Source organism: Ambystoma mexicanum, chromosome 10 (genome assembly GCF_040938575.1).
Source record: "Ambystoma mexicanum isolate Mex_15411 chromosome 10, UKY_AmexF1_1, whole genome shotgun sequence".
In the NCBI taxonomy this organism is placed as follows: domain Eukaryota; kingdom Metazoa; phylum Chordata; class Amphibia; order Caudata; family Ambystomatidae; genus Ambystoma; species Ambystoma mexicanum.
The window spans coordinates 1,495,558,431-1,495,586,180 of record NC_090932.1 but is presented as its reverse complement, the minus strand read 5'-3'; the positions used below and the strand labels follow the sequence as shown (position 1 = coordinate 1,495,586,180).

The 27,750-nt window shown below is 46.9% G+C and overlaps 1 protein-coding gene across 2 annotated transcripts in view; it reads right to left on the bottom strand.

The window, feature by feature from the left end:
• Positions 1-27,750, bottom strand: part of KNTC1 (kinetochore associated 1) — a 2,501,313-nt gene that overhangs the window by 915,185 nt on the left and 1,558,378 nt on the right. For both annotated transcript variants that reach the window (XM_069619627.1, XM_069619628.1), the window contains exons 47-48: positions 4,534-4,705; positions 4,297-4,355 (exon numbers count right to left, since the gene is read on the bottom strand). In XM_069619627.1, the coding sequence (XP_069475728.1) occupies positions 4,297-4,355; positions 4,534-4,705 (231 nt within the window). The remainder of the gene's footprint in view (positions 1-4,296; positions 4,356-4,533; positions 4,706-27,750) is intronic.

Here is a 27,750-nt window from a genome sequence, read left to right as displayed (position 1 = left end):
GAATTCGGCAGACAGCTCAGGTAACTGTTATGAGTAGCTTTCCGAGATAATTCTGTCTAAGGAACAAACAACAAAAAGCAGCAGCCAGGATTTGACCAGGGAAACGATTACTTGGTGTTTCCCACTCGTGTAGTTCAATGAGGAGCAAACGTTCAAGGGAAGAAGGCTGCGATCAGAACGCCGCCAGAATGAACGCTTACTAGGAGCGTCCCGCTTGGGAATGATAGCGGGAGGCAGGAGCCAGCAAATTCTGCTCTGAATGCTGAAGGAAAAGATGTCTAGAAAAGCTGGAAAAGGATGGTAGGAAGGACTCAACGAGCCGGGGCTTCAGACTAAGCCACAACGATCAATCAGAAGCAGTGACTAAACGCTGACGTACAACTAAGTACGTGCGATAGAGTCACGTGACCGCAAGGAAAGAACAGGTGGTCTCTAATGGCGAATCAACTGCCGATGCCGCCTACCAGGAAGTGTATCGAACAATCTCCACTGTGTGTAGAACGGTCTAGGCATTCTGTGTGCAACGCGTACATTCTGTGGGATGATTTGTACTGGATAAGCACAAACAGCACGATGAAGGGGCACAGTGACAGCGTGTTAGGCAGAATTATATGCAGTACCCTTTGGGAACACCGCACACAATTAAGACTGGGAACATCCTTCAGGGTGCCAAAATACTGGGACCATTGACCCATCAGTAGCGCCACTGCAGACATTGCATGCACAACCTGGCCTCTGGCACTAGAAAAATGATGGAAGCCAGGAGGTCTAAGATGTGGAGGAAGGAGGCTGCTCCCGAGGTAAGGGGTGCGGGGGGAGGGGGGGTCAGGGGCACCTTCCCCTCCTGATTGTTCTGGACTGCTCTGACTGAAGCTTTGGGATTGGTGTTGTGTGCGACTTCTGAAGGTTTAGGATGAATACCAGCCTGTGCAGCAGCGAACAGGTCTCTTCAAGGTGAGACAAAACCTGCTCAGACGACTTTTCCCAGATCAAGCAGTCATCCAGTTATGGCAACATATGAACGCCAGATCTCAGGAGATGCACTACCAATACTGCCATCAGGTTGGTGTAGACCTACAGAGCAGAGGTCAACCCAAAGGGGAGCACCTTTAGCTGGTAGTGCCGGTCCCTTATGAGGAATCTTCTGTGCCTCCAAAGGATAGGGGATGTGAAAATATGCGCCCTGCCAATCGAACGACACCAGCCAGTCCTGCGACTGCAGATGCTGGAGCATTTCTTGTAGTGTCACAATTTTTCACTTGTAAAGGCCTTGAGGTCCAAAACAGGACGCAGCCCGCCCCCTTTTTTGGACACGAGGAATTGCCGGGAAGACCAGCATGACCATCTCTGTTTGGGAAGCACTTCTTCCAGAGCATTCATTAACAGGGCTTGCAGTTCTTCGTGGAGCTCCTGTTCCAGTTGTTGAGGCAGAGGGGGCAGTCTGCCTGGAGGTTTCCTTAGAAAGGGCAGACAGTGCCCCCATTGGACGAGCTGCAAGGCCCAGGTGTCAGAGGATATCTCCTGCTCCTGGGGCCAGTGCTTGCCAATTCTTCTTCCACCCAGGGAAACCTGGCCGGAGAACTCAAAGCAGCTTTGAGGGTGGAGCTGCTGCTGCCGCAGTCTGCTGGCCTCTAGAAGCCCCCATGACGGAGCGTGGGAAATGCCTCTGCCCGAGTTGCGGGAGCTGTACTTTACTTCCAAAGAGGACGTCCCGTCTGCACCAATGCCCTCTGGGCACGAAACTGACAGAAGATTTAGACATCCGTTTAAAAGCTAGGCCCTGTGACTTGGCAGCTAGATTTGAGTGCTTACATTTTCTAAGGACTCATAGGGAACTGTAGATGTTTCCCATTGCTCTTCCCACACAGACAGCAACGTCCAGGACTTTCTGCAAAGACTGGCGGGCCACCTGCTTCAATTTATCCACAATCCACAAGAATCCACCGCACATTTCACCTTCGGGACTAAGTTCTGACACTTCAACTCTTTTCCAAAGACCAAAAGCGAATTTTCAAAACGTGCAGGAAGCATTTACAGCCTTTAAAGCAATACTGCCTGGTGAGAAAACTTTCTTCCCAAAGGCGTCAGTCCTTTTACCCTTCCTATCAGTAGGGAGATTGGATGTGGTGGCTCTAGTATTGATGTGGCAGCTTGGACAAACAGGCCCTCTGGAGTCGGATGAGTGGAGATGAAGATTGAGCTCCCCTTGCCAGCTCATATTTGTTAGAGAATTCATAATTCACAGGAGGGGTTGAACAAGGCTTCTGCCACAAAGCAGCATCATGGTCAGCAATGGATATGTTGAAGGTCAAGGCCCTCTATGTCAGGGGTCCTTGGTCAAGAATGTTGGTCGATGTTTAGCCCGACAGGGTTTTGGCTAGAGCACCTAAACCCTGGCAAAATACCACACAGTCTACTGTGGTGCAGTACGGAGCATTTGCATGCCCATATTTATGGGCTTGCTGAATCTCCACATCGAGAGAAGTGTCCATGTCTATGCCAAGGTGAGTAAATCAGCCTGGTCTGAGAAAAAATACCCACGCCACCAGAGTCTCCACCTGCTGGTTCAAAACCAAAAGGTTCTTGGTCAGACTCATTGTCGAAAATCGTCCACATTGTGTCGAAAAATGCTGATAGGGACTGCAGGACACATGGTCTGGCACCGGCACCAACGGACCCGCACCTAACTGCTTCAATGAAGTGAATGTTTTGGCCACAGGTGGCACAGAGCACGACGGTATCAATACTGACATGGACTTCTTAGGGCCGGAATAACCGGGTGCCACTGGAGTTGCTGAGGCCGGCTGCTTCAAGGCATGAGCAGTACCTGGAGCTGCCTTTAACATCTCAAGCATATGCTCTTTAAAAACCTCCCGCTCTGCCCTATATATTGGGCCTCATGACAAAGTCTTCAGAAGAGTCAGAATTGGGCCTATGCCGATGGCGCCTCTTTTTGTGGGAGGATGACTAAGGGTGGCTCTGAGAAGGTTATTGTTTTTTTTAGTTTTCTTCCATTGCCCTTCCTCCTTTATAGGAGTGGGCCCTTCCGTATGGAGCTCCGATGAATAAGTGGCTGAGCAAGCTGGAGACTTAAGGGGCTGAATGAGCGCGAGTTTCATCGCCCTCTCCCGTAGCGATTTCAGGTTCATCTTTATGCAAGAACCGCAATTCTCGGTGACGTGACTGAAAACGAGGCACCACAACGCTGATACTGTGTGGGTTCGTAATAGACATTTTGGAAATAGTCCTTGCACAGTTTGAAACCTCACACCTCAAGCGCAGACATTCAGGTAAAATCCTGTTGAATTGACGAAAAATGCAGTGAAGAACTGTTCCAGGGAGCAGAGTGCTGAGCGTGCAGAAGAAAGGTACGGGGGCATAGTGACATAGTGAATGTACAATGACCGAAGTCACGTCTGGAGTAGACAGCCGCTGCATCGAATCCAGATGGATCGACAGCCGAGTCGAGGTCCACAAGGTCGGAAAGCTTCCTGAGCAGCTGACGCCAGAAGGAGATCTATCGGATGAGAAATCTGCAGGAGAAAAGCAATCCACAGAAGTAATGGAGGACAATTTTAGTAGAAGAGATGACCGTTTTTACACCATGTTTCAGCACTTTACACTGCCAGTTTCGAAGTGCTCCAAGGATTGCAGACGGGAGCCGAATTCACTTACCCCTTCTTCACAAGGACCGGACCTTACAAATCACATATTATCATCCTCGTTTTTCCCACTTTAAACACATGACGATATAAACAATCAGCAAACTACACTACTAAACACCAACAGACAAAGGGGAGGGCTAAACATCCATTACAACTCTGACCAGGTGTGCCTGGTGAGCAAGCACTATGAAGTGACTGCAGGAAGATGTAACACTACATGTAGCACTCAACAAAACACAAAAATACATATATAAATAACACAACATTTAAGAGCAGGAAGTCTGATTTTTGTTTGAGGACACTCTCACCAGTCAAGTGAAAACATTTGAAATTGCAAGCTGCATGAGGTGGTGCTTATGTTAATATGCAGTCAGTAGTGAAGAGCAGGAAAAGCTAATGTCGCTGGAAGTGAAGGAGGACATAAAAAATGAGCATAAAATCACTGAGGATATGCAGACCGTGAGGTGCAAAATTTGAAGCACATGCATCTGTGACAGATGTAAAATACTGGAGAATTAGTTACGTTCCTGTTTTCACTCTATTGTAGGGTTCGTCCCTGGATGCTTATAGCACAACAGCCATAATAAAATGCAAACAGTGATGGTTCATCTGAAAAAAGCTTTGTTCTTACCTTCATTAATTTGGAAATAAGAAGTAGTGTTGGAAAAGACTCCTCGCTAAGCTCTGCAGCTAAAAGAAAGAGACAATTGTTTTTTAACTTGTCATTCGGCCCAAAACAATTTTACATTTAGTGTTGTATTATGTTGGGTTTTATTAGTTTCAGACAGAACCGCATGTGTAATGCACTGAAACCTTAACTTTCTGATAGAAAATGCGCGTACTCTTAAGAAATGAGTGCATTACTTACATATGATGCTCCAGAAATTCTGAGCGGTTTGGAAGAAAAGCATATGAAAAGGCAAACGTGTCTGAGCTGAAGAGGGCAAAGCAAGCCTTTTTTCCAAGATATACTGATGTTCATTGTCTCCTGGGGAAGAGATCCTTTTGTAAGATTTTAGGTGATTCAGAAGACCGAGAGCCTATTAAAAAAAAAAAAAAAGACCTGAGAAAACATGAAAATCTGGTTTGTATTGTAATAGATAGTCTTGTTAAATGGAGCGTCAGACCATGGTGGGGCCTAGCTCTGATGAAAAAGTAGATACGGGTGTGATGAAGTACAAGAGCAACAGGATTCCTAGAACATTTCCTGTCAGTGAAGCACCTCAACTAAAAATATTGAAGTGCTTTTTAAATATAATTGGAGGGTTAAGGCGGTGAGGCTAGGGAACAGAGGATCAACTGGGATGGGATGGGCATATCAAAGGGTGGTAGGTAGTGGCGAGGTCAATCAACAGTCCCAATGTAATCTTTCCCCCTTCAAATTCAGACAATATGTAGGTCACTATCTTGGCACTACGTTCCCAAAGCTACGAATGAGAATAGTTACCAAATGTACCAATCATTGCTTTAGATATTGACCAAAAAAGTCTGCAGCAGTGAAGAACGAATTACTTTAGAACACTGTAAATGTCCTGCACTTTCCACGCAATGAAGTAACAGCTCCCAGTCTTTAATTTAGTGACTCGAATGGGACAGCAGCGCTGCATTCATTTTACGCCGATGGCAGTTTTGCATTTACTTAGCAGCACGTACCGATAGGATGAAACCTATGAGTGTTTTTACACCACGTACACAACAGCATGTTTGAGGCTGCTCATTGCCAGAATTTAGAAGGACTTCAATGTGCGAAATGCATTGGCATACTGGCTAGTTACCTGGATTATTGGTTGATTAAACAACACGTTTTACTTTTTGAACCGCAAGTGAATTGTGTTTAACTAGGTAAACTTTGATTAACAAAGCTGCATTTATGCAGCAATCATAAATGAATGCTTGCTAGTCTTCAGGCTAGACAAAGGCAGTGCAGCCCTCACCAGCAGCTTTCCAGCCTAGGTTGTGTTGATGCAAGAACACATTACTTACCGCTCTGTAAAGTTCTTTATGATGGATGTTACTGTAAAGACAGGAGGGGGGTATCTGTACTTCTACCAACAACGTGGTTGGGGTAGAGGCACAGAGCAACCCAGCCAAGATTCTCTAATAGTAGCTATGGACAAGCAACCAAGGCCGAGACTCAAGGGAGGTGATGCAGGCTGGTTCTAAGATACAGTGAATCCACAATCTCCCCACAATGGAAAGTCCACACACTACGTTAGGTGTTAACACCGTTATTTTATTAAAGGATAAGTCAGGTAGGCATATACAAATAAATAAGACTCACTATGCACTCAAAATCTAATGGGTTAACTTAATACAGTTCTATGTGGTTCCACTGTTACCTTGAAATTCAGTTATGATGCACCAACTGCTGGCAGTAATTAAAACACTTTTAAATTATTAGGCAAGGATTAACCAAATAAACATTACTGCCCAAAGGCAGGTAATACTTAGAACATAGGCAAAATGCTATCTTTAGTGTAAAAATGCAATATTGTGTGTGAGGACCCACCCCCCCCCCCAACCTGGGAAACCTGTAAGGAAAGGTTAGGTTGTACATTATGTTGCATATTACAGCCCAGTCCAAATATGTTCATTAATAGTCTGCAAGACAAATCTGGGCCCCCTGGATGAATCAGGTGGATGGAAGATGCTCTTTCTCGTCACAGTACCTTGGGTGCCTTGGAAGTCAAAGTGAACATCTCTGTTTCACTCAAGGATGTACCCCTCCCCTTGAAAGGAGTTGTCACTGGGACATTGGTGTTGAGCAGAAGGAAACCAAACAGTGTCGGAAAGGCAGCAATGCAGGTATGTCGCAATGGTCTTTGTTCTCGGGTTGCTATGCCAGCTGTGGATGTCCCACGAAGATGAAACTTGCTGTGGACCTCGGTAAGGCTTGGATGAAGGTGGTAAGTCCTTTGGTGGTTGTTGATAACTTTCGGTGGCGACGGGTGCAGCGGTAATAGAAGGTGTCGGGTTTCGGTACTTCGCGGTCAGCTGCCTTTTGCTTGTTTGGTGCTGCCTTTTGCTTGTTTGGTGCTGCAGGGTGACTTCAGGCATCTTGAACTCTAGCACTGGACTGCGGACCCTCAAGGCTGGACCCTCAGGACACTTCCTTTGTAGTTTGGTGGTGGAAAACGCACCGGCTGGCATTCCTCTGCAGGTGGTGAGCCTGGATCTTCTCCGGTGCCGAAAAAAGACAGATGTAGTTGCAGTGACACTTGAAGCGGTCTTGTGTTACTTGGCACTTTGGCAGCTCTGGGTGTCAGGCAGCACTATGCCAGCGTACCCACTTTTCTGGGTGATACATAGCAACTTGTCTTCCAGCGGTCACAAACACTCCCCGGGCCCTGGGCGACACAGACTGACTTCTTGGCTTCAATATGTCCAGGCACTCCTCTTCTGCACCCATGAAGATCCCTTCTCTGGACAGCAGGCACACAGTACTGGTTTCTAGGACACTTTGGGTGAAAAGCAGCAGTTGCACGGTGTATCCTCGTAGCTACGGTAAGTGGTCGTCTATCAAGGTCCCCTCTGGTTCAGTCCTTAAATCAGCAAAGCAGCCTTTGGATTTCTTGAAGACTTGCAGCAGCAGAATTTCTTCCTCCAGCTGGATTTCAAGATGCAAGCTTCGTGAGACTTCAGCTTCTTGCTTCTGTTTCGACTTTCTGCTTCAGACAAAGAGGTGAGCGAGGGGTTCCTCGTTATACAAAATCTCCCCTTTCACTCAGTTGAGCTAGGTTCAGTCAGCCAATCACCCACAGGTGCATTCATGCAGTCAGCACTCAATCAAGCTCACAGGCATTCAGTCCATTCACCCAAACCCCAGGGAGAGTGGCCGACACCGGAGTACGGAGTCGAGTGCATTACTGCTTTGAGACATTGCCGTGGAGAAAGCATCAGGAGCTGAGGGGAGTACCCACACAAGAGAAGCTTGTGTTAATGGGTTACAAAGTAATCCTGCATGCTCTGTTAAATGCTTGCGCAGCCCCTTCACTGCATGCTGTCTGAGTACAGATACTCCACGTACTAAGGAGGATAAAACAGACCGCACCCTGATGCAATCAAAAATAAACTGGCTTTTTTGGTTTTGCTAGTGAAACTATGGAAGATGGAGTCCAGTTAGTAAACACATATCCACCTCAGTCAAGTCATAAAGCCATAATAGCCTCTGCACCTACTACCTCACCCTCCATACAAACAGACTCTGGGTGGAGCAGAGGAAATAAATGACACTTCAGAGCACTTTGACAATATTATTGGAACCAACCTTTCAGCTACAGATCTTGAAAAAAAATGTTCCCCTTCCAACTACTCAGAAAGCGAAAGTGAGGAGGCCCATTCATCTGAGTTTTCCAATCATGAGACCTCACTTCCATCTCCCTCAATGAGCGCTAGAGCAGCTACTGTGGAAGCCCTGTTTGTACTTTGCTCAAAAATGGCTAAGGAACAGTCAGACATGAAGCAAATCCTTGCCAGAGTGGTAGATGCCATTCTGGAGAGCTATATGGGAGACCCTGCTTTGAATTCAAGTATTGCTTGTTTGGGTTTACCATCTTCCACTCACAATCGAATGCAAGGTCCCTCTAGCCTACCAAACCAGCCATATCCTAGAACTTTGGGCATTAACATCCCCATTCCTGTACCCATAACCCCCTGGGTCGGACAGGGTATCGGCTATGACAGCTGCCAAAACAGAACCCGTGCATACTCTGGTACTTCCTTTGTCATCGGTGGAGGATGCTATTATAATTGTTGCTTCTCGGGAGCGGTGCATGGCCCGGAAAAAAAGGTGTCGGAAATTATTAGCTTCCAGGCTAGGGCCATTGATGCACACAATGGTGAGGGTGGATCGATCAGGTTTCATACCAGGGCGATCCACCTCACACGGGTTAAGGCGAATGTTTGGCCTGATCTCGGTGGTGCAACAGGATGATCCAATAGTGGCTGCCCTGTTAGACGCCACCAAGGTGTTTGACTCAGTGGAGTGGCCATTCCTATTCACCGTACTATGATTAATGGGATTGGGAGAGCACTTCATAACCATGGTGTCATTATTATATACAAGCCCGGTAGCCAGGGCCCAGGTGAGTGGTCAGCTCACACCATACATCTCCCTGGAGAGAGAAACTCGGCAAGGCTGCTCGTTCTCGCCCCTATTGTTCACTTTGGCAATAGAACCCTTGGCGGAGAGAGCGGAGAGAATCAGGGAGCTTCACAAGCACCAGGAGGTTTGCATATACAACCACAGGGTGGTGATTTTTTTATATGCAGACGATATGGTGATGTTTGTCGGAGACCGCAAAAACAACCTTGACCCGATAATGCAGGACGTGCAGAGATTCTGTGATCTCTTGGGATTAACAGTAAACGCTGGGAAGTCGGTCTTGTTTCCCCTAACTGAAAATGTGGAATACCACCAGGATAATTGGGGATTCCAATGGCACAGACTACACTCGCTACATCGGGATATATGTAGCACTGGACAGGGTGGTGGTATATAAACACAATTACCGAAGCACATTGGAACAAGCAAGGACAGCCATAGATAGGTGGATGAACTTACCTAGTTTCCTGTATGTATTTCTAAAAGCTCCCATAATGATACCTGGGGAACACTTCAGGGAACTGAAAACAGCGGTAATATGGTTTATATGGGTAGGTAAACATGCTAGAGTTTCCTGAGATAAATAGATGGCACCCATACATGAGGGGAGCTTAGCTCTCCCGGATTTTGAAACATATTACAATGTGGCGCAAGCAGAGTTTCTCCTTTATTGGTTTAGGGAACAGAGGGACAGAGGCCATGTGGTGGTGGAAAGAGCGGTGGCAGCACTATCCCTCTTGTGTTCGATCATTTTGACAGCACCCAGCAGACTCTAGCACAGAACATGGTTGAGGTTACGTGCAAAGCGTAGACCTGTTTAGAACGCAAGTCTAAAGAGGAATAATAATAATAATAATTTGGCATTTATATAGCGCTACGAACCCTCAGGTATCTGAGCGCTGCTTATTATTACCCACGGTGTGTGGTGCTCATTTATCAACCTCGGAAGGATGAAAGGCTGAGTTTGGCCCCGCCGGGATTCGAACCTGCTTCAGCAGGCTCTGCACAGATGTCAAAGCGAGCGCTCTACTCGCTGTGCCACTTGACCGTCCTATACTCCCCTAAACTGCCCGTTATACACATTCCTGGGGTTCCAGTCCCTGCGGAAGCAGGTTTCACAACTATGATGAGACGATTGAGGATCACTTGCTTTGGTGACCTCTTCCTAAATGGGTCGTTTATCTCACTGGAGGAACTGAGAGGAAAGGGGGAAATCACAGCACTGGGGGTGTTCCAATATTACAGGCTGAGAGTAGCTATGCAACAACTGTTCATCACATTTCCCAGACAACCACAGATAGCGCCAATTGTAGACAAATTACTCCAAGGCCAATGCGACAGCAAGGTGACCTCAACACTATATGCCGCGTGCCTCACAGTGGGGGAGGAGACAAAAGCCTCTCCCCGAATGAAATGGGAGCTGTCCCCGGGATAGGAGATTCCAGCTGGGGAATGGAGATCTTGCTGTGAGGGGACAAGGAAAGGGGCTATCAGTGCACGGCTCAAACTGATAAACTTTAAGTACCTACACAAATTTTACTATACACCTGCCCAACTCAGTTTTTTTCCCCGGATGCTATGGATAGATGCGGGGAATGTGGCATGACCCAAGCCGTCTTTATACACGTGGCATGGGACTGCCCATGGGACACAGCTATTTGAAACGGTATCTGGCATTACATGGGTCGAGATAGAACCTGATCCACAAATGGCGCTAATGGGATATACTAAACTGATACCAAAGAGCACACAAACTGATCGGGCTGAGACTAATTATGGGTAAACGGCAGGTGGCATGAATGTGGGGAGGGAAACGAGGACCATCGGTGGAGCAATGGAGGGCGGATATTCTGTACTGCCATGACAAGGCGAGCGAGTATATCGCTCTACGACGGACCAACTCAAGTCACAGCGCAACACGAGGCCCTTAAATACAATACTTGCTTGGTAAAACTTAAAAAATGACTTGAAGACAGTCAGACTCCGTAGGGACAGAGAAATACTGCATAAAGTCAATGCACAGACATCCATGACATTATTGGGCAAGGCCCGGAATGGATCCCCATCTGAGGGAGAATGAGCCAAACACGGAAAGTTAACGAACATGTGATGAGCAAGATAAAATGTGTACTCTAATTATCCTTTGTATGTACCGCTGAGCAATGGGGAGGGAAGGGAAGGTTTAATGTTGAAACGAGCACCTAAGTGCTAGCTATGTTTGAAGAATGCTAATAAAGAAGTAAAAAAAAAAAGAAAAAAAAGGAAACAAGAGTTCAGATGAGTACAGATTGACTCAAAGCATACTTTCATCAGAAATAGCCGTCTTCGGCAGTGCGCTCCTGCTATGGCAAGAATCTGATACGCTGCCGTACTCCCAGACCATAAAGATCTTTTCGTCCTCCAAGAATACGGGACACTACAAAAGATAAACACAGTGTGGACCAAATCTGTCATCACTGCCAACCCGGAAAGGGAGTTGCGACCCAGATATTCCTTCTACCCGCCATTTTAGGAGTCCACGCAGATACCCTAAGGCGATTTCACTTCCAACCTGGACCGCTAAAACGTGTCACACGAGGGGACCCTAGGAAGAAATCAGGCAGCTACCCCCACCATTTTGATGTTTCAAACACGTTGAAAAAAATAGTTGCAAGGCATCCACAGGGATGCACAATGATGAATGAAAAAAAGATACACAATATACCTCACTGTTTCAACTGGAATAAGGATGTATGTCCCGAATTGGACATATACATGAAGGTCTATACCTGAATAGGTGAACCAATCTGGTAACACTAGTTGACAGTATTACTGAGAATTACTTTCTTTTGTACTCCATTATACCGCAGATTAGGTGGTCCTTCTGTCTGTTAATTTTTTGCTTATTCTTTTCTTTACGTCTCTCGTACCAATCTAGGCACCAAGGAATTTCGACTTGTGGGACAGCCCATTATAGCCTGTGAACCTTTTGATCTATTTTTATGCAAGATTACTTGACTACCCAGGGTGTTGTCCTTGGGGATTATTTAACTTTATGTATAAAATCAATGTTGTATGTCAATATATATGTCTTTTGTTAATCATAACAATAAATAGAGCCTTATATTTTTTCTTTTAATGATTGTTAAAACTAGTTACTGTTCATGTTGTATGTGTGTGCGCGTTTGGCTGTTCATGCCAGTTTCTAATAAGCGGGACATCAGGGATATATACCTGACCGCACAGTATAAAAATGATTTGAAGTAATTCAAATCAAAACAAGGCCAACAGTGGAATTTCTTACTTTCTTTTAAGTACCTTATCCCAGCCACCATTGGAAGAAAGGGTTACCCCTATTTTGGTAACCAATAGTAATAACTAGCCAATCAGCAAAGCAGTAACCTTTGCAGAAAATTCCAAACCAGCAGGCTAATGTTAAACTACCTTGGAGAAGCAAGTCTTTACAGAAAAGAGAATTATTACTCAGACACTCCCCGATGCCACAGTTCGCCAGGTCCCTTTGCAGTGTCCAATGGATAAATGAGTGGGGTGAAGACGTCTGCTTCTACTGTGGTGCATCACCGGTCCTCGTTAATGAAGCAGGGCGGCTGTTTCCATCTGTATACAAAAATGTGCCTAGCCTAAATCTACTGAATAATAATGGTTTGCCGCTCCAGTTTACCTAAGATCTATGGCCTTTTGTACACAATATTTGTGAGAAGCAAGCTGGAAAGCAAGCTGGCGCAGACCCGATATGCCCTGCAACACTTTTTTTTTGCTCATTTCAGTAGAACAAGAATTATCCCTTATTGGTTAAATGGGCAAAAATCAAATTTTGAAATGGAAGTTTCCGGTTGGACTTGTTTCAGAAAGTCCCTTGACTGAGAACAATAGGCATGGACAATATTATAATTCATTTTCTTAGCTTTATTCAGCAATTGTGCCATCAAAGCAGAATACATTACATACAGAAATGTAACATTTAAAATCACAGACCTAAAATAGTCTTCCATGCGTCGCATTTTAAAACACTTAAAAAGATGTCATCAACCTTAGCCTCATTAACCATGTCCTGTGCAAGTGTTTGGCCACAGGAGACACCAGATTGAGATCATCACTTTTTCTACATAAAATCATGACTTCCTCTGTGCCTCAGATGCCCTTTAATTAGAAGATTGACTTTAAATACTTAACTCTAAGGGCTTTGTATGAGGGGCGGAGTAGCAGGACATGGAGTGCAGACTCCGACAATGCCCTGCACACCAGGCACTCATTGCTGCTTTGTCCTTTCCAATTTCGTGTGAAGGATGCCAGGCGCAGCGTCCCTGCTCTGAGATCATAAAAGAGTGAGCGAGCAAAGACTGGCTGGATAGGATCCAAGTATTGTTCGTACCCAAAGTTCGCCTTGACATTAAAATATTGCTGCCTGCAGGAGAGACTAGTGAAGGCCACCTCCATTGTTGGCCTGCAATTCTGTCTGCAAGCCATTTTTGCCACAATCTTGAAATTGGCTTGCATGAAGGTCGGCCTATCCCAGAGCAATCAAACACCCAGTCTCATGCACCAGAATTTAATGTGCTTTAACCACAGCGTTGATCGGCTACCATCCAACGCCAAGTCTATACCCCGACCCAGAAGAGAAATGGTTTGGTGAATATAAGATGTTTAATCAGGCTTTGATCACACTCCATATGCAATATTGCATTAGGGGCACTTCTGGGGTGCAATAGAAGAGATTTTAGGAAAGCATTTTTGGACAAACTTATGGGAACAATTTCAACTTTTGGCCGCAGATTTCCTAACCCTACATTGAGGCTGATAATTTATTTTATACAACTCTAGAGTCAAACCACCCCTCCAATGTGAGTGGAAGAATTTCCTGATGCCGCTGTTATACTTCCTCAAGGTCAGCCCATCTTTTGTGGCTTGCTCGCCCCAAATTCCATTCTCAGTGACGCATAGACCTAGATAGTTACAAGTGGTTACCTGCTCCAGCCTTATTCCTTCGATCTTTATACTGACCTTGACATGCTTAGCCGTCTTGTTTCTGAAAACAAGGTTTTTGGTTTTAGTTTTATTTATTTCTAGGCGCAATTCTCTGCATTCCTTCACGAAGTCAGCCGTGATATGATTAATGCCCACAGGGGTAGTTGACAACGATATCGCGTCATCTGCGAAGAATAGGGCAGGGAAGCGCAAGTTACCCTTCTTCTGGGGGTCCATCGTTGTGATCGTCAATTCCTCAATTAGCCTGTTGATGTAAATAGGGAAGAGGAGCAGGCAAATGGACAGCCCAGCCTTAATCCACGCTGCACCTCAAAGCTGTACGTATTTTCTCTGCTTAGTCCCCATCTCACCAGAGCCATGGTATAAGGCCTGGATTATAAGTAGCAGTCCAGCCGGGATATCGTATCCTTTTATCATCTATCAAACTGAGATCTGGGAACCGAATCAAAGGCCGTTTTAAGGTCAGCAAACGTAGTTTACAGCTTGTTGTTATTCAGAACAGTGTATTTGCTGACAATATGATTTAGCCCAAGACACTACTCAAGGGTCCCCATTTCCCTGTTTATTGCTTACCTGATGCGGACTGATACCTTTACTCTCAAACCATATTTGCAGGTGGCCTAGGATTGCCTTAGCATACAGTTTTCCAGCCCCATCCAGTAAAGAGATGGGGCGGTAATTCGCTGGGAAGTCACTATTTCCCTTCTTAAAAATCGGGACAATTACAGCCTCCCGCCACATCATGGGTACCACCCCTGACTGTGCATCTGCATTAAAAACCCTTGCCAGTACCAGGCCACATATGGACACCGTTTTTAAGAGATCTATGGGTACACAGTCGGGCCCTGGTGCTTTCCCGTTGCCCAGGGCGCTAACGGCATTCTACACTTAATCTATACTGAAAGCAAGGTCATTAGCATGTCCTAAATATTAATAGATTGGCTCTTGCTCACATGGCAAATCCACCAGAGCCTCGCCATCCTTATGCAGATTTTGGAAGTGAATGTACCATGCCAAGGACGAGCTTCCAGAAGGTCTACGTATCATTGTTCTTGCATGCCACCTTTATAGTCTCCCATTTAGTCTGGTGGTACGTTTTTTATTTTCCTAACCCTTAGTCTAGTAGGCCACAAAAAAAAAATGGGACAGGCTGGACCCCTTGAATTATCGGCTATTGGCGATGCTAAACTTCAGTGCAAATATACTCTTCTCCCTTATATTAAAAAAACTAAACAAGTGGGTGGAGGAGAAAAACCTGTTAAAAAGTATCAAACTGGCTTCAGGCGTGGGCACAGTACGCCACATAATATATGTGCACTGCATTGTGTAATGGAGGAAACTCTCCAACGGCCCAATCAGAAATTATACCTGTGTTTCATCGACTACTCCAAGGCCTTTAACTACGTCTCTCACTCCATTTTATGGTGTAAACTTGCAAAGTGGGGTCTTGATTCCAGTCTGCTAGATTTTGTAAAGTTATTACATACAGAGAAGACTGTCAAGTCACGGTGCGCATAAGCCAAGATTGTTCCATTACTGGACCTATAAAAAAAGGAACCACATCCTTAAGCAGAGGAGCATGTTAGCACCTCTGCTGTTTAACATTTAGGTTTCAGACATGGATGATGCACTTCGATCTTGCCGCAACTTTCTACCAAAGCTTGGAAGGGAGTCCCTCCCGTGGTTAGGGTATGCCGATGATACAGTGTTACTTGACCATTCTCCAATTGGTCTTCAACATTCTATGAATGCCCTATATAATATTGCCACAACATGCAGATCAATCCGTCTAAATCAAAAATATTGATAACTGAGGGAAGGTCAAGGAAAAATTCCCTTTTGTTTGCAAATTGACTATTGCAACCTTGGAAGCAGTAAATATGTATGTATATCTTGACTAGCCCATTAAATCTAGACCAGTGATTCTCTTTTATGGTGATTTCAACATTCCCAGAGTCATGAAAAAATGGCTGGCTGGTGATTAAAAAGTTAATCGCAAGAAAAGGAGAAATTACTTAATGTAATGTTCTTTCTATGGATTTTTCTCCTGCAGATTCCTCATCCGATAGATATCCCCTTCCAGCTTCTCAGAAAAACTTTGACAGCGGGCGTAGAGAAACTCGACACACACACACACACACACACACACACACACACACACACACACCCCCCCCCCGTACCTCAGTTCCCACCTCCGCCCCCCCACAAGCACAGCACTGTAGAGGAAAACCATTGAGAAAAAGATGGCCAAATAGCCAGCAGAGAATTAGAAAACCAAATCTCAACTGGGATAAAATAGAAAGTTCAATTTTTTTAACTTTTTTTTTTTTTAAAGATGGCATGCGGTTACAACCAAGAAAAAACGAGATATAAAAGGAACCATCGCCAACAGTTTCTTCTCAGGAGAAGGTAGTCACCTACTGCGGACACTTTCTTAGCAGGGATGGATGCGAGGGGAGATGAGGAAACTACAGGAGTAGAATCCATAAAAGGAACAGTACGGTAGATAATTTCTCCTTCAATGGATTGCCTTTCTCCTGCATATTCCTTACCAGATAGACTCCCAAAGCAGTAGAAAGAATGGAGGCAGGAAGAAAGCATTATAGGAGCAGATTCTGCAACACCGCCCTTCCGAAGTGAGCGTCAGCCCCACAGGCTACGCAGTATGGCAGCATTCTGAAATACACAATGTGATCCATCGTGAGATTGTCTGCTTCAATATTGGCTGACGTTTTCTGGCAATGAAGTAGGCTAAAAACTGGTCGGCCTTCCTGTATTCTGCCGTCCTTTTCATAAAAGCTTAATGCTCAATTGGGATCCAGCCGGTGAAAAAGCTCTTCCTTGTACCAGTGCAGAGGTGGATAGAACACCAGAAGATCTGCTGCCTGACAAAGATGGAATTCTGACACAACCTTAGGCAAGAACCTCATGCCTAACCTCAAAAGATACTTGTTCATGGAAAAAGCAAAGAAATGGTTGTTTGCAAGAAAGGGCAAGCATCGTGCTGACCTGCCCGGCTAAAATGATGGCAACCAGAAAAGCGGTTTTCAATGTTAACAACTGCAGCAAGCAAGAATGTAATGGCTAAAAGGGAGCTGCCCTTACGGGCATAACTGGAATCGTGAAGAAAGCCTTGATTCGAAGACCTTTTGAACACAGACAAAGCCACCAAGTATCCTTTGACTGTGGTCACCTAAAGGTCTGAAGAGGCCAGCGACAGAAGGAACCCCATCGCTGTAGTGGTAGGGCAAGAGATAGGGTCAATCTTGCTATCCCTGCACCACGCCTCAAATCTTCTTCACCTGCACGTGTACAGAGATCTTGTGGACAGTCTGAATGAAGCTAGCAGCACCTTGAGTACCTCCTCAGAGAAGTCTGTGAGAAACCAGAAGGTGCCTTACCCACTAGCCCCCCGGGGATCTGCCATCCAGGTGGTCAGGACATGGTAATCGCTTTTGTATCCAGTTTCCTGGGGTGGACTAGTGCGGGATTATCACCTGGCCGAGGGGTCTTCAGGTAGTGGGACACCGAATGGCGAGACGTGGTATCCCCTTTACTTGTAACACCTTTACCCCAACCTACCAGGTAGGATATTTAGGAACTCAACCCCCACGCCCGTTTTTACAACACAAACACTTTCTCACAGACAGCCCGCGATAAGGGAAAAAAGACTAACACCCGAGCCGTATACCTGATGTATCCCAATACAATGGTCAGGCGAGGTCAGGCAATTACTATCAAACACACCTGACTTCCATTACACTTCCCCACACAAGAGCACACTCTGAGCAAGGCAAAGCACATGAGGAAACAACAATTTCAAGACGGCAGCTCAGTAAGAGGGGAAAGACGGCAGAAAATCGAAGGAGATTGCAAGGAGGGTATATTCCCTTGACCTTTCGACAAGGAACCATAACTTTTCAAAAACCTTGAGAATAGTAAGCCTAAAACCAGGAAATCAGGCCGAAGAATCCTGCATTGTGTGTCTGAGATACCCGGGGTCGTCCTCCGTCCTTCATCAAGGCGGGGAGAATCGCCACCCGCCATGGTTCAGACCTTGGCTCCAAGAACCAAGCAGCATCCGTGAAATCAATACAGCCGTTGAGTTGGGGAGACCGATACGAGACCAGTCTGTGTTGAAGCCAAGGTTGCAAGCAGTAACATTGTATGGCGAGCGCTGGAACGAGCATTGTTAAAACGTGTGATCAGAGGCGCAAGTGAAGTTAAACTGCTGATAACTGATTGAACTGTGAAAAAAGCTACAATACCTTTGACAGAGTGGTCCGGCACTGCGTGGGTGCTCAATCGAAGGTCTCTGTAAGGTACTCAGCTGAGTGTCGAAAGTAGATAAAGTTGGTCCGAAAGAAGAAATACATGTGAATCTTCGTGGCCCTGCGACAGGTCAAGCAAAATCCTACGCACAGTCGAAGGTCTTCGATTTTGATGAAATAGAGAAAGTTTGGAAATGCACAGGAATATGCTCCGAGCCCGGCAGAAGAGGACCAATTTAAGGTTTTGTGTTAAAGTGGATCTGAGCCCGGTGGAGGGGGGGGTCCGCAGTGAATCGAAACTCACTGAAGAAGTTGTGCATGAGAATCCTGAGGAGAAAGGAATTGTTGAATATTTGTTTTTCGCATCAGGCCCTCTGGAGTAAGAGACTTTAAATGACAGACACTTTGGCACAGAAGGCCCCGATAGTGAGATATGAACTGCATCCTCGTGGTAGAGAAGCAAGAGATTGTGCTAAGCCTGAATGTGTGCCGCCTTGTCCCGTACTGAAAAGTGAAAATGTGGGGGAAGGGATATCCTGACATGTAATTTCTTGAATACTTCTTTTGCTTACATCGTTTCCCACACTATTTGTTTTTAGAAGTAAGAATTGGCAATAGGTTAATTAGTACAGGCTCTTTTATTTTGACAGTCTCTACTAGGACTGCCTTATTATTATTTGATGGTGGTAGCTTGCTCCCATCTTTGGATTTAGGATTAGATAGGCGTTTTTCAAACCCAATTGAAGTTCAATAAACACCCTTGAACTGTGGTCACTTGTGTCTGTCTAGCCGTTTGATACCATGCCTTCCTTACAGGTTCCAGTCATCATATCCCATTCTCTCAAGAGCGGGTTCGGGTGGAGTATCGGACCTCCGACTGGGTTAGGCGATCCAGGCAGCGAGGCAAACAGAGGTGGGCAGACGTACAAGTTCAGAAGGTCCGAGTACCATGTCCTCCTCACTCAATCCGGGGCGATCAAGATTGCTCGAAACCTCCTCGACCTCCTGAGTATCCACTGGATGATGGGAATCAGAGGGAAGGCGTAGTGGAGAGGAAATGTCCAATCCACAAGAAACGCATCCCCTAGCATGCCGTTTGATGGGAGGTGGTGGGGGTCTGTACGGAGGCCTTCTTACAAAAGGCTGACAACCCCATCACACACGCTGTATAGCCCAGGCATCAGAGGTAATCTCCTGCCAGTGGGGCTAATGCTCGGTCGACTGGACCCCAACCAGTGAGTCTCACTGAACTTTTGGAGTCCCTGGTGTCCCCATTAGTTTCTCCTCTCACCTCCTTGACCCTGCGCAGTACGGCTTTAGACCTGGCAGAGGCACTGAGAGTTTTCTGGTCTCTGTCCAGGACGATATGGCCAGGCTAGTAGACTCAGGTGGGGTGGGTGCCCTGATTCTTTAGATCCATCAGTGGCATTCGACACTGTCGACAACCCCATCCTGTTGTCTCACCTTGCCCAGTTGGATATATCTGGGCAGTTACTAGCCTGGTTGACCTCGTTCCTGGCAGATCGTACCCATACTCTCTCCATGCCACCTTTTTTATCTGCCGCCTGCCATCTCTGATGTGGAGTCCCGCAGGGTTCCTCCTCGTCTCCGATTCTATTCAATATCTACATCTGGGCACTTGTGTCCCTCATCCGCTCCTTCGGCTTCAGGTGCTACTGTTACGCTCACCTGATATCCACGGGGACGCCTGTATGCCCTGGTTGCCGGATGTCCCCCGGATGTACTCAATTTGGGATGTCTTCTATGGCAAGTGGGCCTGAAAACACAGGAGGACTGGGCTTAGGTTCAAATTTTCGTTTCCTACCACCAGCCCCTTGGACTCGACCTGAAGGGCCCCCCTCCTCACCTTGTCATGATGTCTGGCGTGCTCTCCGTCCTGCTTTCTGCACAGGGGCGCGTAGTTTCTGTGGGTTGAAGCGACCGAGTTAACTTCACTGATGCCAACCCATTCAAGTGTCTTTAAAGAGGTAAGTTCGATTATAGTAGTCTTTGAGGGCCTTTGCTTTCTTGCAGGCTATTAATGTCTTTCCCTGATTGTTTCCCCCTTAGGTATGCAGAGGTTCACTGGTGCGCTGCTTGGGTTCGGCTCCTGCCGGGATTTACGGACGCGGAGCGTATGAAGAAAGGTAGGTTCAGCGCGCTAATGTCTTTTTGGGCTAACCTCTTTTCTTTAGTCCTTTTCCGGTTACGATGGTCTTTCTGAGCATGCAGTGATTTCCGGAGTGGAACCGGCCAAGATATGCCTAGCCAGGTGAGGAGATTTTGGTTACTGCTGAGCTTGCAGTGAGTAACCTGTTTAACGTTGTCCCTTTTTCTCTCCTCCCCAGGTGCTTAGTTCCGGTGCGAGCGCGATGTCCTGAAGATGCTGCCAACTGCCTAAGCTGGAACTGCTAATAATGTTCTTTTGTCTCCTCTACAGGTCTGCGATTCCAGGAAAGCCGGGTGCTGGTCTCTGAACACGGTGAACGTTACGCTGCTGGCTGCAGAATAACGCGAAGCACGTTCTTTAGCTTGGCTGTGGTTTATATAGCCCACCCTGTAAAGAAGTCCAGGTAAAGTAGTCTGGGCTACCACACCCTAAAACACTGCACCGCACAGTCTAGTTCTTAGGGACTAGACTGTGTGGGTGCCTCCATGATGGCTGCAGGCCTCCATATGAAAAGTAGTCCCTTCAAGTCCCATTCCAAATATGGAAGAGGAGGAGGAGCGTCTCTGGTGACAATGCAAGGCCCTTGGGGCCCCAAATGAACCCCGAGCCCTAACCCTACCTGGCATGTGACCATGTCAGCGGGGTTCTGGGAAACGGGTTGCGACAGCTACTCCTATGCCGACGACACTCAGATCCTGATACGTTTAGATCTTGATCAGGCTGAGTTGTCTTTGTGCCTGCAGCGCTGCCTGATGGCCGTGGGGAAGTGGATGAACGACAATTGGCTCAAGTTGAACAGAGACAAGACGGAGGTCTTGGTGGTGGGCTGTCCCACTGATCCTTCACTTTGGGTTTCTTCCTTTTGTCCTTCTTCATTGGGTCCCTTCCCCGTCCCCACGGGGAAGGTGAAAAACTTGGGGGTAATTCTATTGGCTTCTTTATCTACGGATAGCCAAGTTGCAGCCGTCTGTGAAGCAGGACACTTTCAGTTAAAAGTTTTGAAGAAAGTGCTCCCTATGATTCGCGAGCCTCTTCGTCCACCGGTGGTAGCTGTTCTGGTACTATCCTGGTTGGATTATTGCAACTCCCTGTACTTGGCCCAACCTAAGGGGCTCATTCAGAGATTACAGGGTATGCAAAACCTGACTGCCCGGGTAGCAACTGGCACCCCGTATAAAGACCACATATCCCCGGGCTACAACGATTCTTCCATTGGTTTCCGGTGAATCAGCGTATCAGGTGTAAGGCCTTATGTATAGTACATCGGGCCATACATGATCAGGGTGCTGAGTACCTCTGTGTGAAGTTTGTACGCCGTCACACGAACCGCCGGCTGAGTTCTGCATCGGCTGATTTGCTTATTGTTCCACCATATCGCTGTATGCGGATAGGACAATGTACTTTTTCTATAGCAGCGGCTATATTATGGAATGAGCTGCCGCTATCTATAAAGAAACTTTCTAACCATCTAGCTTTTAGAAAAGCAGTAAAGACTCTACTCTTCTAGGCGGCCTGGGTGTGGCTGGCTGTTTCACCCTTCCTGTGGATGCTCGCCCAAATCTCTAGTGCCAAGATACCTTAGGTTGGCCGTGCGCTCAAGAAATATTCATAACATACTAGGTCTGCCTGGTCGCGGTAAAATAGTCGGTAACGACAGCTCCTGAATAAATGGGGCTGATCTCGTCTTGGTTTTCGCCCGAAGATGTCCAGCATTGAGATGGTGACATCGGTACAAATGACCGCTTGATGGTGGTTGACTTTGATGGTTTAGCCATTGACGTCTTTGGTATGGCTTTGGGTGCAAAATGACGCATCAAGGATGATCAAAACCTGAGGTACACGGGAAGGTCCAGGTGTTGGGAGCCTGACCAGGTTTGCTCTGCACCTATGACAATGAAATTGGTGCTACTGTGGAGCCAGAAACACAGGGTGCTGCTGGAGCTACCGGGGCCTGCTGTATCGGGGGCTCGCCCGCACCCACAGTTGACTTTTTGAACATGTCCAACATCTGGGACTTAGTATACCCATTCATGTCTGGATGCTGGCCTTGCCGACGAATTACCGCGTTCCGATGAGGAATTGGAGTCACATCGGTGTCAGTGACGCCTCTTCTTTTTATGAGAGATAGAGGACGACCACAACCTTTCATAAAACGTTAAGTGACAATCAAGTGATCGTAGGATCACTAGTGTTCCCCACGAGTAGCGTGCTGAGCGTGTGGAAAAAAGGAACTGAGGTACGGGGTGTAGCGATGCAGTATATATATGATGCCCAACATCACGTCCGGAGCCGAGGTAGAGCACTGAGTCAAGACGGAGCGAGTTGAGGTCCACTATGCTCCCCTGTAGAAATTTCTCAGAGGAGCTGAAGTTGGAAGGGGATGCCTATGTGATGAAGAATTAATTCAAAGGCTTTAATATATAAGGCCTCTTTATCATATATGAAAAGAACACTATCCCTGTTTTTTTGAGTGGTAGGCCATTTCAACAGCACAAGCTAGATGGTTTGAAAAGAATCGAGGGGGAAATGCTGAGATCCATATTGGGAGTTCCAAAAGCAGTTCCTGCTGAGGTTTTAAGACTTGAGCTTGGCTTGGCTTCCATTAGGTCTGTATGTCTTCTTCAGCCTACCCGAGCCTGACACCTTGATAGTATTGGTAGCTTTGCATATCTTAGATGTGACTCACAACCTGTTCATTCAAGACATATAAAACTCTGTGTTATCCTATTTAAACTATATTGGACTACCTTTAGATCATGCATCTACATGCACATACTTTTCCCAATGTACATTCAGTTCTAAAAAGCAAAATCATGTACTGGGATCAATGCAAAAACTTGAATAAACTTAAAAGTAAAAAGGAGGTCCATAGAATATTGTGCTGAGGGATTTGGACCATGTATCCCTTTCTCATATCTGATGAAAATGTGCTCGCACAAGCTGAAGAGATGTATCACCTACCTCTGCTTTAATATGCTGCAAACTAAAGAGTACCCAAGCGGCTGATATGTTGCTGCACTTGACGAGAGACGTGCCAATTTTGTTACTTGGAAATTGAAACTGCTCACAACACATTTTGCAAGCGCTAAGGGCTAATCACAGAGATATTCTCACTTTCTAAAGCATCTCCGCTGATCAATTATGGAGCACGATTGTTGGGGCAGTCTCTTTGGTGATCTCATCGGCAGCTTTTTTTTGTTTGGAATGAGGCGTTAGCAATTTCCCAATTTCCTTGGAGAGGTCCCAGTCATCATACTTCATCCGCTCAAGAGCCACGCGTGTATGTTGAGGGAAACCACGGTCGGGTGCAGTACCCTACCCTCTGACTGGGTAAGGAGATCCGGCAGCCGAGGCAACAGATGAGGTGGACAGATCCAAGAGGTAGGAGTACCACCTCGTCCTCGCCCAATCTGCGGCAATCAAGATCTTGGCTGCTCAAAACATCTTTCCCCTAGTGAGAATCCACGGAATGATGGGGATCAGAGGGAACATGTAATGGAGAGGGACTGTCCTATCCACCAGAAATGTGTCCCCCAGGGAACTGTTCACTGGGAATTCCCTCGAGCAAAACTGTTTGCACTTCCTGTTGGCTTCCGTGGCAAACAGATCCACTGCTGGGGTTCTCAGGAGGTTGAAGAGATTGTGAGCATTCCTGGGCAAAACCCTCCCTAAAACCAACTGAGTCAAGTCCAAAGGGAACGTGGTCACCATTCTCGTCATAGTTGTTTTACTTGTTTGACATGAAGGCATCCCTAGGGAATGGGATATATTCCCGCAGAGCCACAGTGTCTATGGGCAGTCAGCGCCAATGACAAAGAAGGTGCAGTGCCTTGGCCGGCACTCCAGAAAGCTCAGGCTGTCAGGTGCCGAGACACCTTGGTCTCCGTCTGGTCCAGGCCAGAGGCCTTAAGTGTGCAGGAGTGGTCCTCAGACGTTACCCAGCCGGTCACAACATAAGCTGCCAGAAACTTTGCTGATGTTTTCCCATTCTTCCGGCGTGGAGGATTGGGTCGGAAAAGATACCTGCGCCGGCCGCTCACAGGACTCACAAGAGTGGCGGCTCCTGTTCTATGGACAGGAAGACTAATGTTGGTGTGAGGACTCATCGGGGGAGCAAGACCTCTTCCGATGCGGCTGCTTCTTCTCCTGCTTTCCCTTCTGCAGAGCCGCTGGATCTTTGAAGTGCCGTTCTGCGCCATATGACCTGGACCGAGACTGCAGAGCCTTAACCTTTGTCTTGTGGACGGAAGGTGAAGCTCTTCCCTGGCATCTCTCAAAGGATCTATGGTGGGCAGACTAGTACGACGGTTTGTCTTGGGAATTGTGGTCCTCGCAGAAGCAGTAGAGGCAAATCCGTCGCAGATCTTAGACATCTGGTGGCCACAATCTGCACATAGATTGAGGCTCAAGGCCTTTCATGGAGATGGCATGGTGTAGTTTGAGAAAAATAGAAATCTTGATGAGCGAACACAGAAAAAAGGAAATGAGGTCACAGCACCGCTATATACACAAACCTCAATGTCATGGCTGCCATAGGGTGCGTAGAAGCGTTGGCAGAGCAGATGCAGAACCGTGCTGTGCCCTTGGGCGTCAGAAAAGTTTCCAGAGAACAGCTGTGCTGCGATAGGTATATTATAAATGAGGAAAACAAATGACCTACCGCTTGGTAATGTTCTTTCTGATGGAGGTTCCTGCCACGGATTCCTCATCTAGGATATATCCAAAGGCAGAGGTTTTCTGTGAACATTTCCGCTGCCTTGGGGGGGGGGGGGGAGCACAGCGGCTCCACATTGTGCTGTCCGATGCCTCTACACGCCACGCGCTGGAAATGACATTGGCCCAGCAAATATATTGTCGCAGCGCCTCATGACCTCAGTTCCACCCTTTTTCCTTAGCACACTGAACTTGGGGGATCGTAGAACTAATGGTGTACTAGCTTCCTGCAAGAGGGGCAGGTATAAAGGGCGATGAGGAATCTGTGGCAGGAGCATCAATCAGAAAGAACATTACCGAGAGGTAAGTCATTTGGTCTTCTAATGGATTCTTTCCTGCCACAGATTCCTCATCTATGATAAACTCTGAAAGCAATGCGTAAATCTTGAGGAGGGTGGAAGCAAGGACACCAACTAAACCAGAAAACTCTGGGGGACTGCCCTACCAAAACAGGCATCCTGGCCCGCAAAGAAATCCAAGCAGTATTGCTAAGCAAACGTGTGCAGTGATACCGATGTAGCCGGCTGGCAAATGTTCAAGGCAGGGGCTCCCTTCTGCAGGGCATCGGTGGCAGCCAATCCTCTGGTAGAATGTGCTCGAAGACCATCAGGCACATCCTTCCCAGCCAAATCATAGCATTCTGAGATGCAGAGAATGATCCTCCTTGACATCTTTCCTAGCCTCTCTAGTACAAGAGACGTAGAACTTCAGGGCCAGTACCCGGTCCAGCCGATGGAATTGTGCCTTTGCTTTGGAAGGGTGATGCAGGGGAAAAAACAAAGGAAGATGGATCTTCTGAGAAACCGAAATACGAGACCACTCAGCAGGCAGGAGTGTCTCACTCTCAATGTCACCTTCTCTTTGGAAAAAAACAAACAGGGCAGTACAAAAGACAATGCATGTAGCTCCATCAACCATCTCGCATCCAGGAATATCACATTATGGGTGAGAAATCTATATTAGAAGAGGAATGAAAGGGCATAAACAGAGCACCCATGCGAAATGTTAAAACTAAATTCAAATCCCACATCGCAACCACAAACTGGCAGGGAGGAAATTGGACACACAAACCCTTCAAGAACTGCACAAGAGTGTGGACTGAAAAACAAGCCCTGTTCTGGGGACGGTCACCCTTCACAGTGCCTATCTGCAGGCCTGCATCAGCAAAGGAAAGTGGAAAATCCAGCACAGGGGACTGGGGACAGGATAGAGGATCCAGATGCCTCTCCCAGCACCAAATCGAAAATGTACAGCACCTGCAGGTATAAATGGATTTGTAGCAGACCTCAGAGGTGAAAAGGCACCCATTGAGGACGCCTGACAAATCAAACTCCTTGCATCCCAGCCTCTCAATGGCTAAGCAGGACGGTTCAGGTTGCTGAAGTTCAGATGGAGGACCTGCCCCTCCGATTTGGAGAGGAAGCCCTCTCCTCAGAAGGTGCCAAAGGAGGGCAGATGACATGTCCAGCAACTAGGGATAGCATGTTCTCCAGGCTGAGTCTGGGACGATCAGTATCATTGTGGCTCCGTACTGGCGCAATCGCCGAAGCACCAGTAGAATGACGGGGATTGGTGGGAACGCACGCATAAAGGAGGTCTAAAGCCCACTCAAACGTCAGTGCCGCCCCCAAGGAAATTCCAAGGAGCAGAACAAATCGTACTTCATACTGACACTGGAAGAGAAGAGGTCCACTGGAGGAGTTCCCCAAAATTAGAAGTTCTCCTCCAGAACTTTCAGACAGAGCAGCCACTTGTGGGATGCCGAAGTCTGTCTGCTCAAGGAATCCGCTGTCACATTCTCACATCTGGCCAGTTGAGCGACAGAAAGAGAGACACCTTTCTCTATGGACCAGAACCAATGTCTCTTTGGTTCTCTGCACATAGGCAAGGACACCACCCCACATTGTTTGTTGAGGTAGTGCATGACCACAGTGTTGTCAGTCAGAATCATCGCAGTCTTGAGTTTTACAGAGCGGAGGAAAGCGACCAGGGCCAGTCTAATTGCCCTAAACTCCACTAAGTTGATGTGTTTGCAAGAGACCACAGTCTGTTCACTGTCCGGTCTGACAGGTGAACACCCCCAGCCAGTCAGAAATGCGTCTGTGACGACCGTCACCTGGGGCAAAGGTTGAAGAAGCAACCTGCTTATCAGCAAGTTTCCTCACACTGCCCATCACGCAAGATCCTGGCTCGAGAAGGTCAACATGTGGCCTTAGAACTGCAACCATTGGCAATGGAGAAGCCACGTAAGCACTATCATGTGTAACATCGCCTCTGGCACCACTAGAATGCAGGAGGCCACAAAGTCCAGAAGGTTCCATGTAATAGTGTCCATGCAAAAAAAGACACCAAAAAATGGCAGCGGTTTGCAGGGACATTATCACATTGAACATATATATGGGGAGAATATTACTAGATACTGTTCAGATGGCACAGGAAAGCCGAGCAATGGACTTGTTCCCGTCGTTTGAGGACCGTGACCATCTGAAAGATGCTCGCCACTATATGCCTGGGCGGGAAAGCCCTGCCCAGACAAGCATCCAAGACGGCCCCGATAAATCAGAGAAACTGGGATGGCAGAACTACAAAGAGTTGTCCCAGTTAGTGATATTTGTCGTGCGGCAACGTGGTCGTCTTTCCGTATGTTTACTAGATATTACAGTCAGGACGTTGCCTGCAGGGCGGACATGCGTTTTTGGCAGGGCTTAAAAATTAGCTGTGAGCTTTCTGCCCGCCTCCATTTTGCTTGGGGAGTCTATCATGAGGCATCTGCGGGAGAAAGGCAATCCATTGAAGGAGAAGAACAAGTTACTTTCTTACCTGGTAACGTTCTTTCGATGG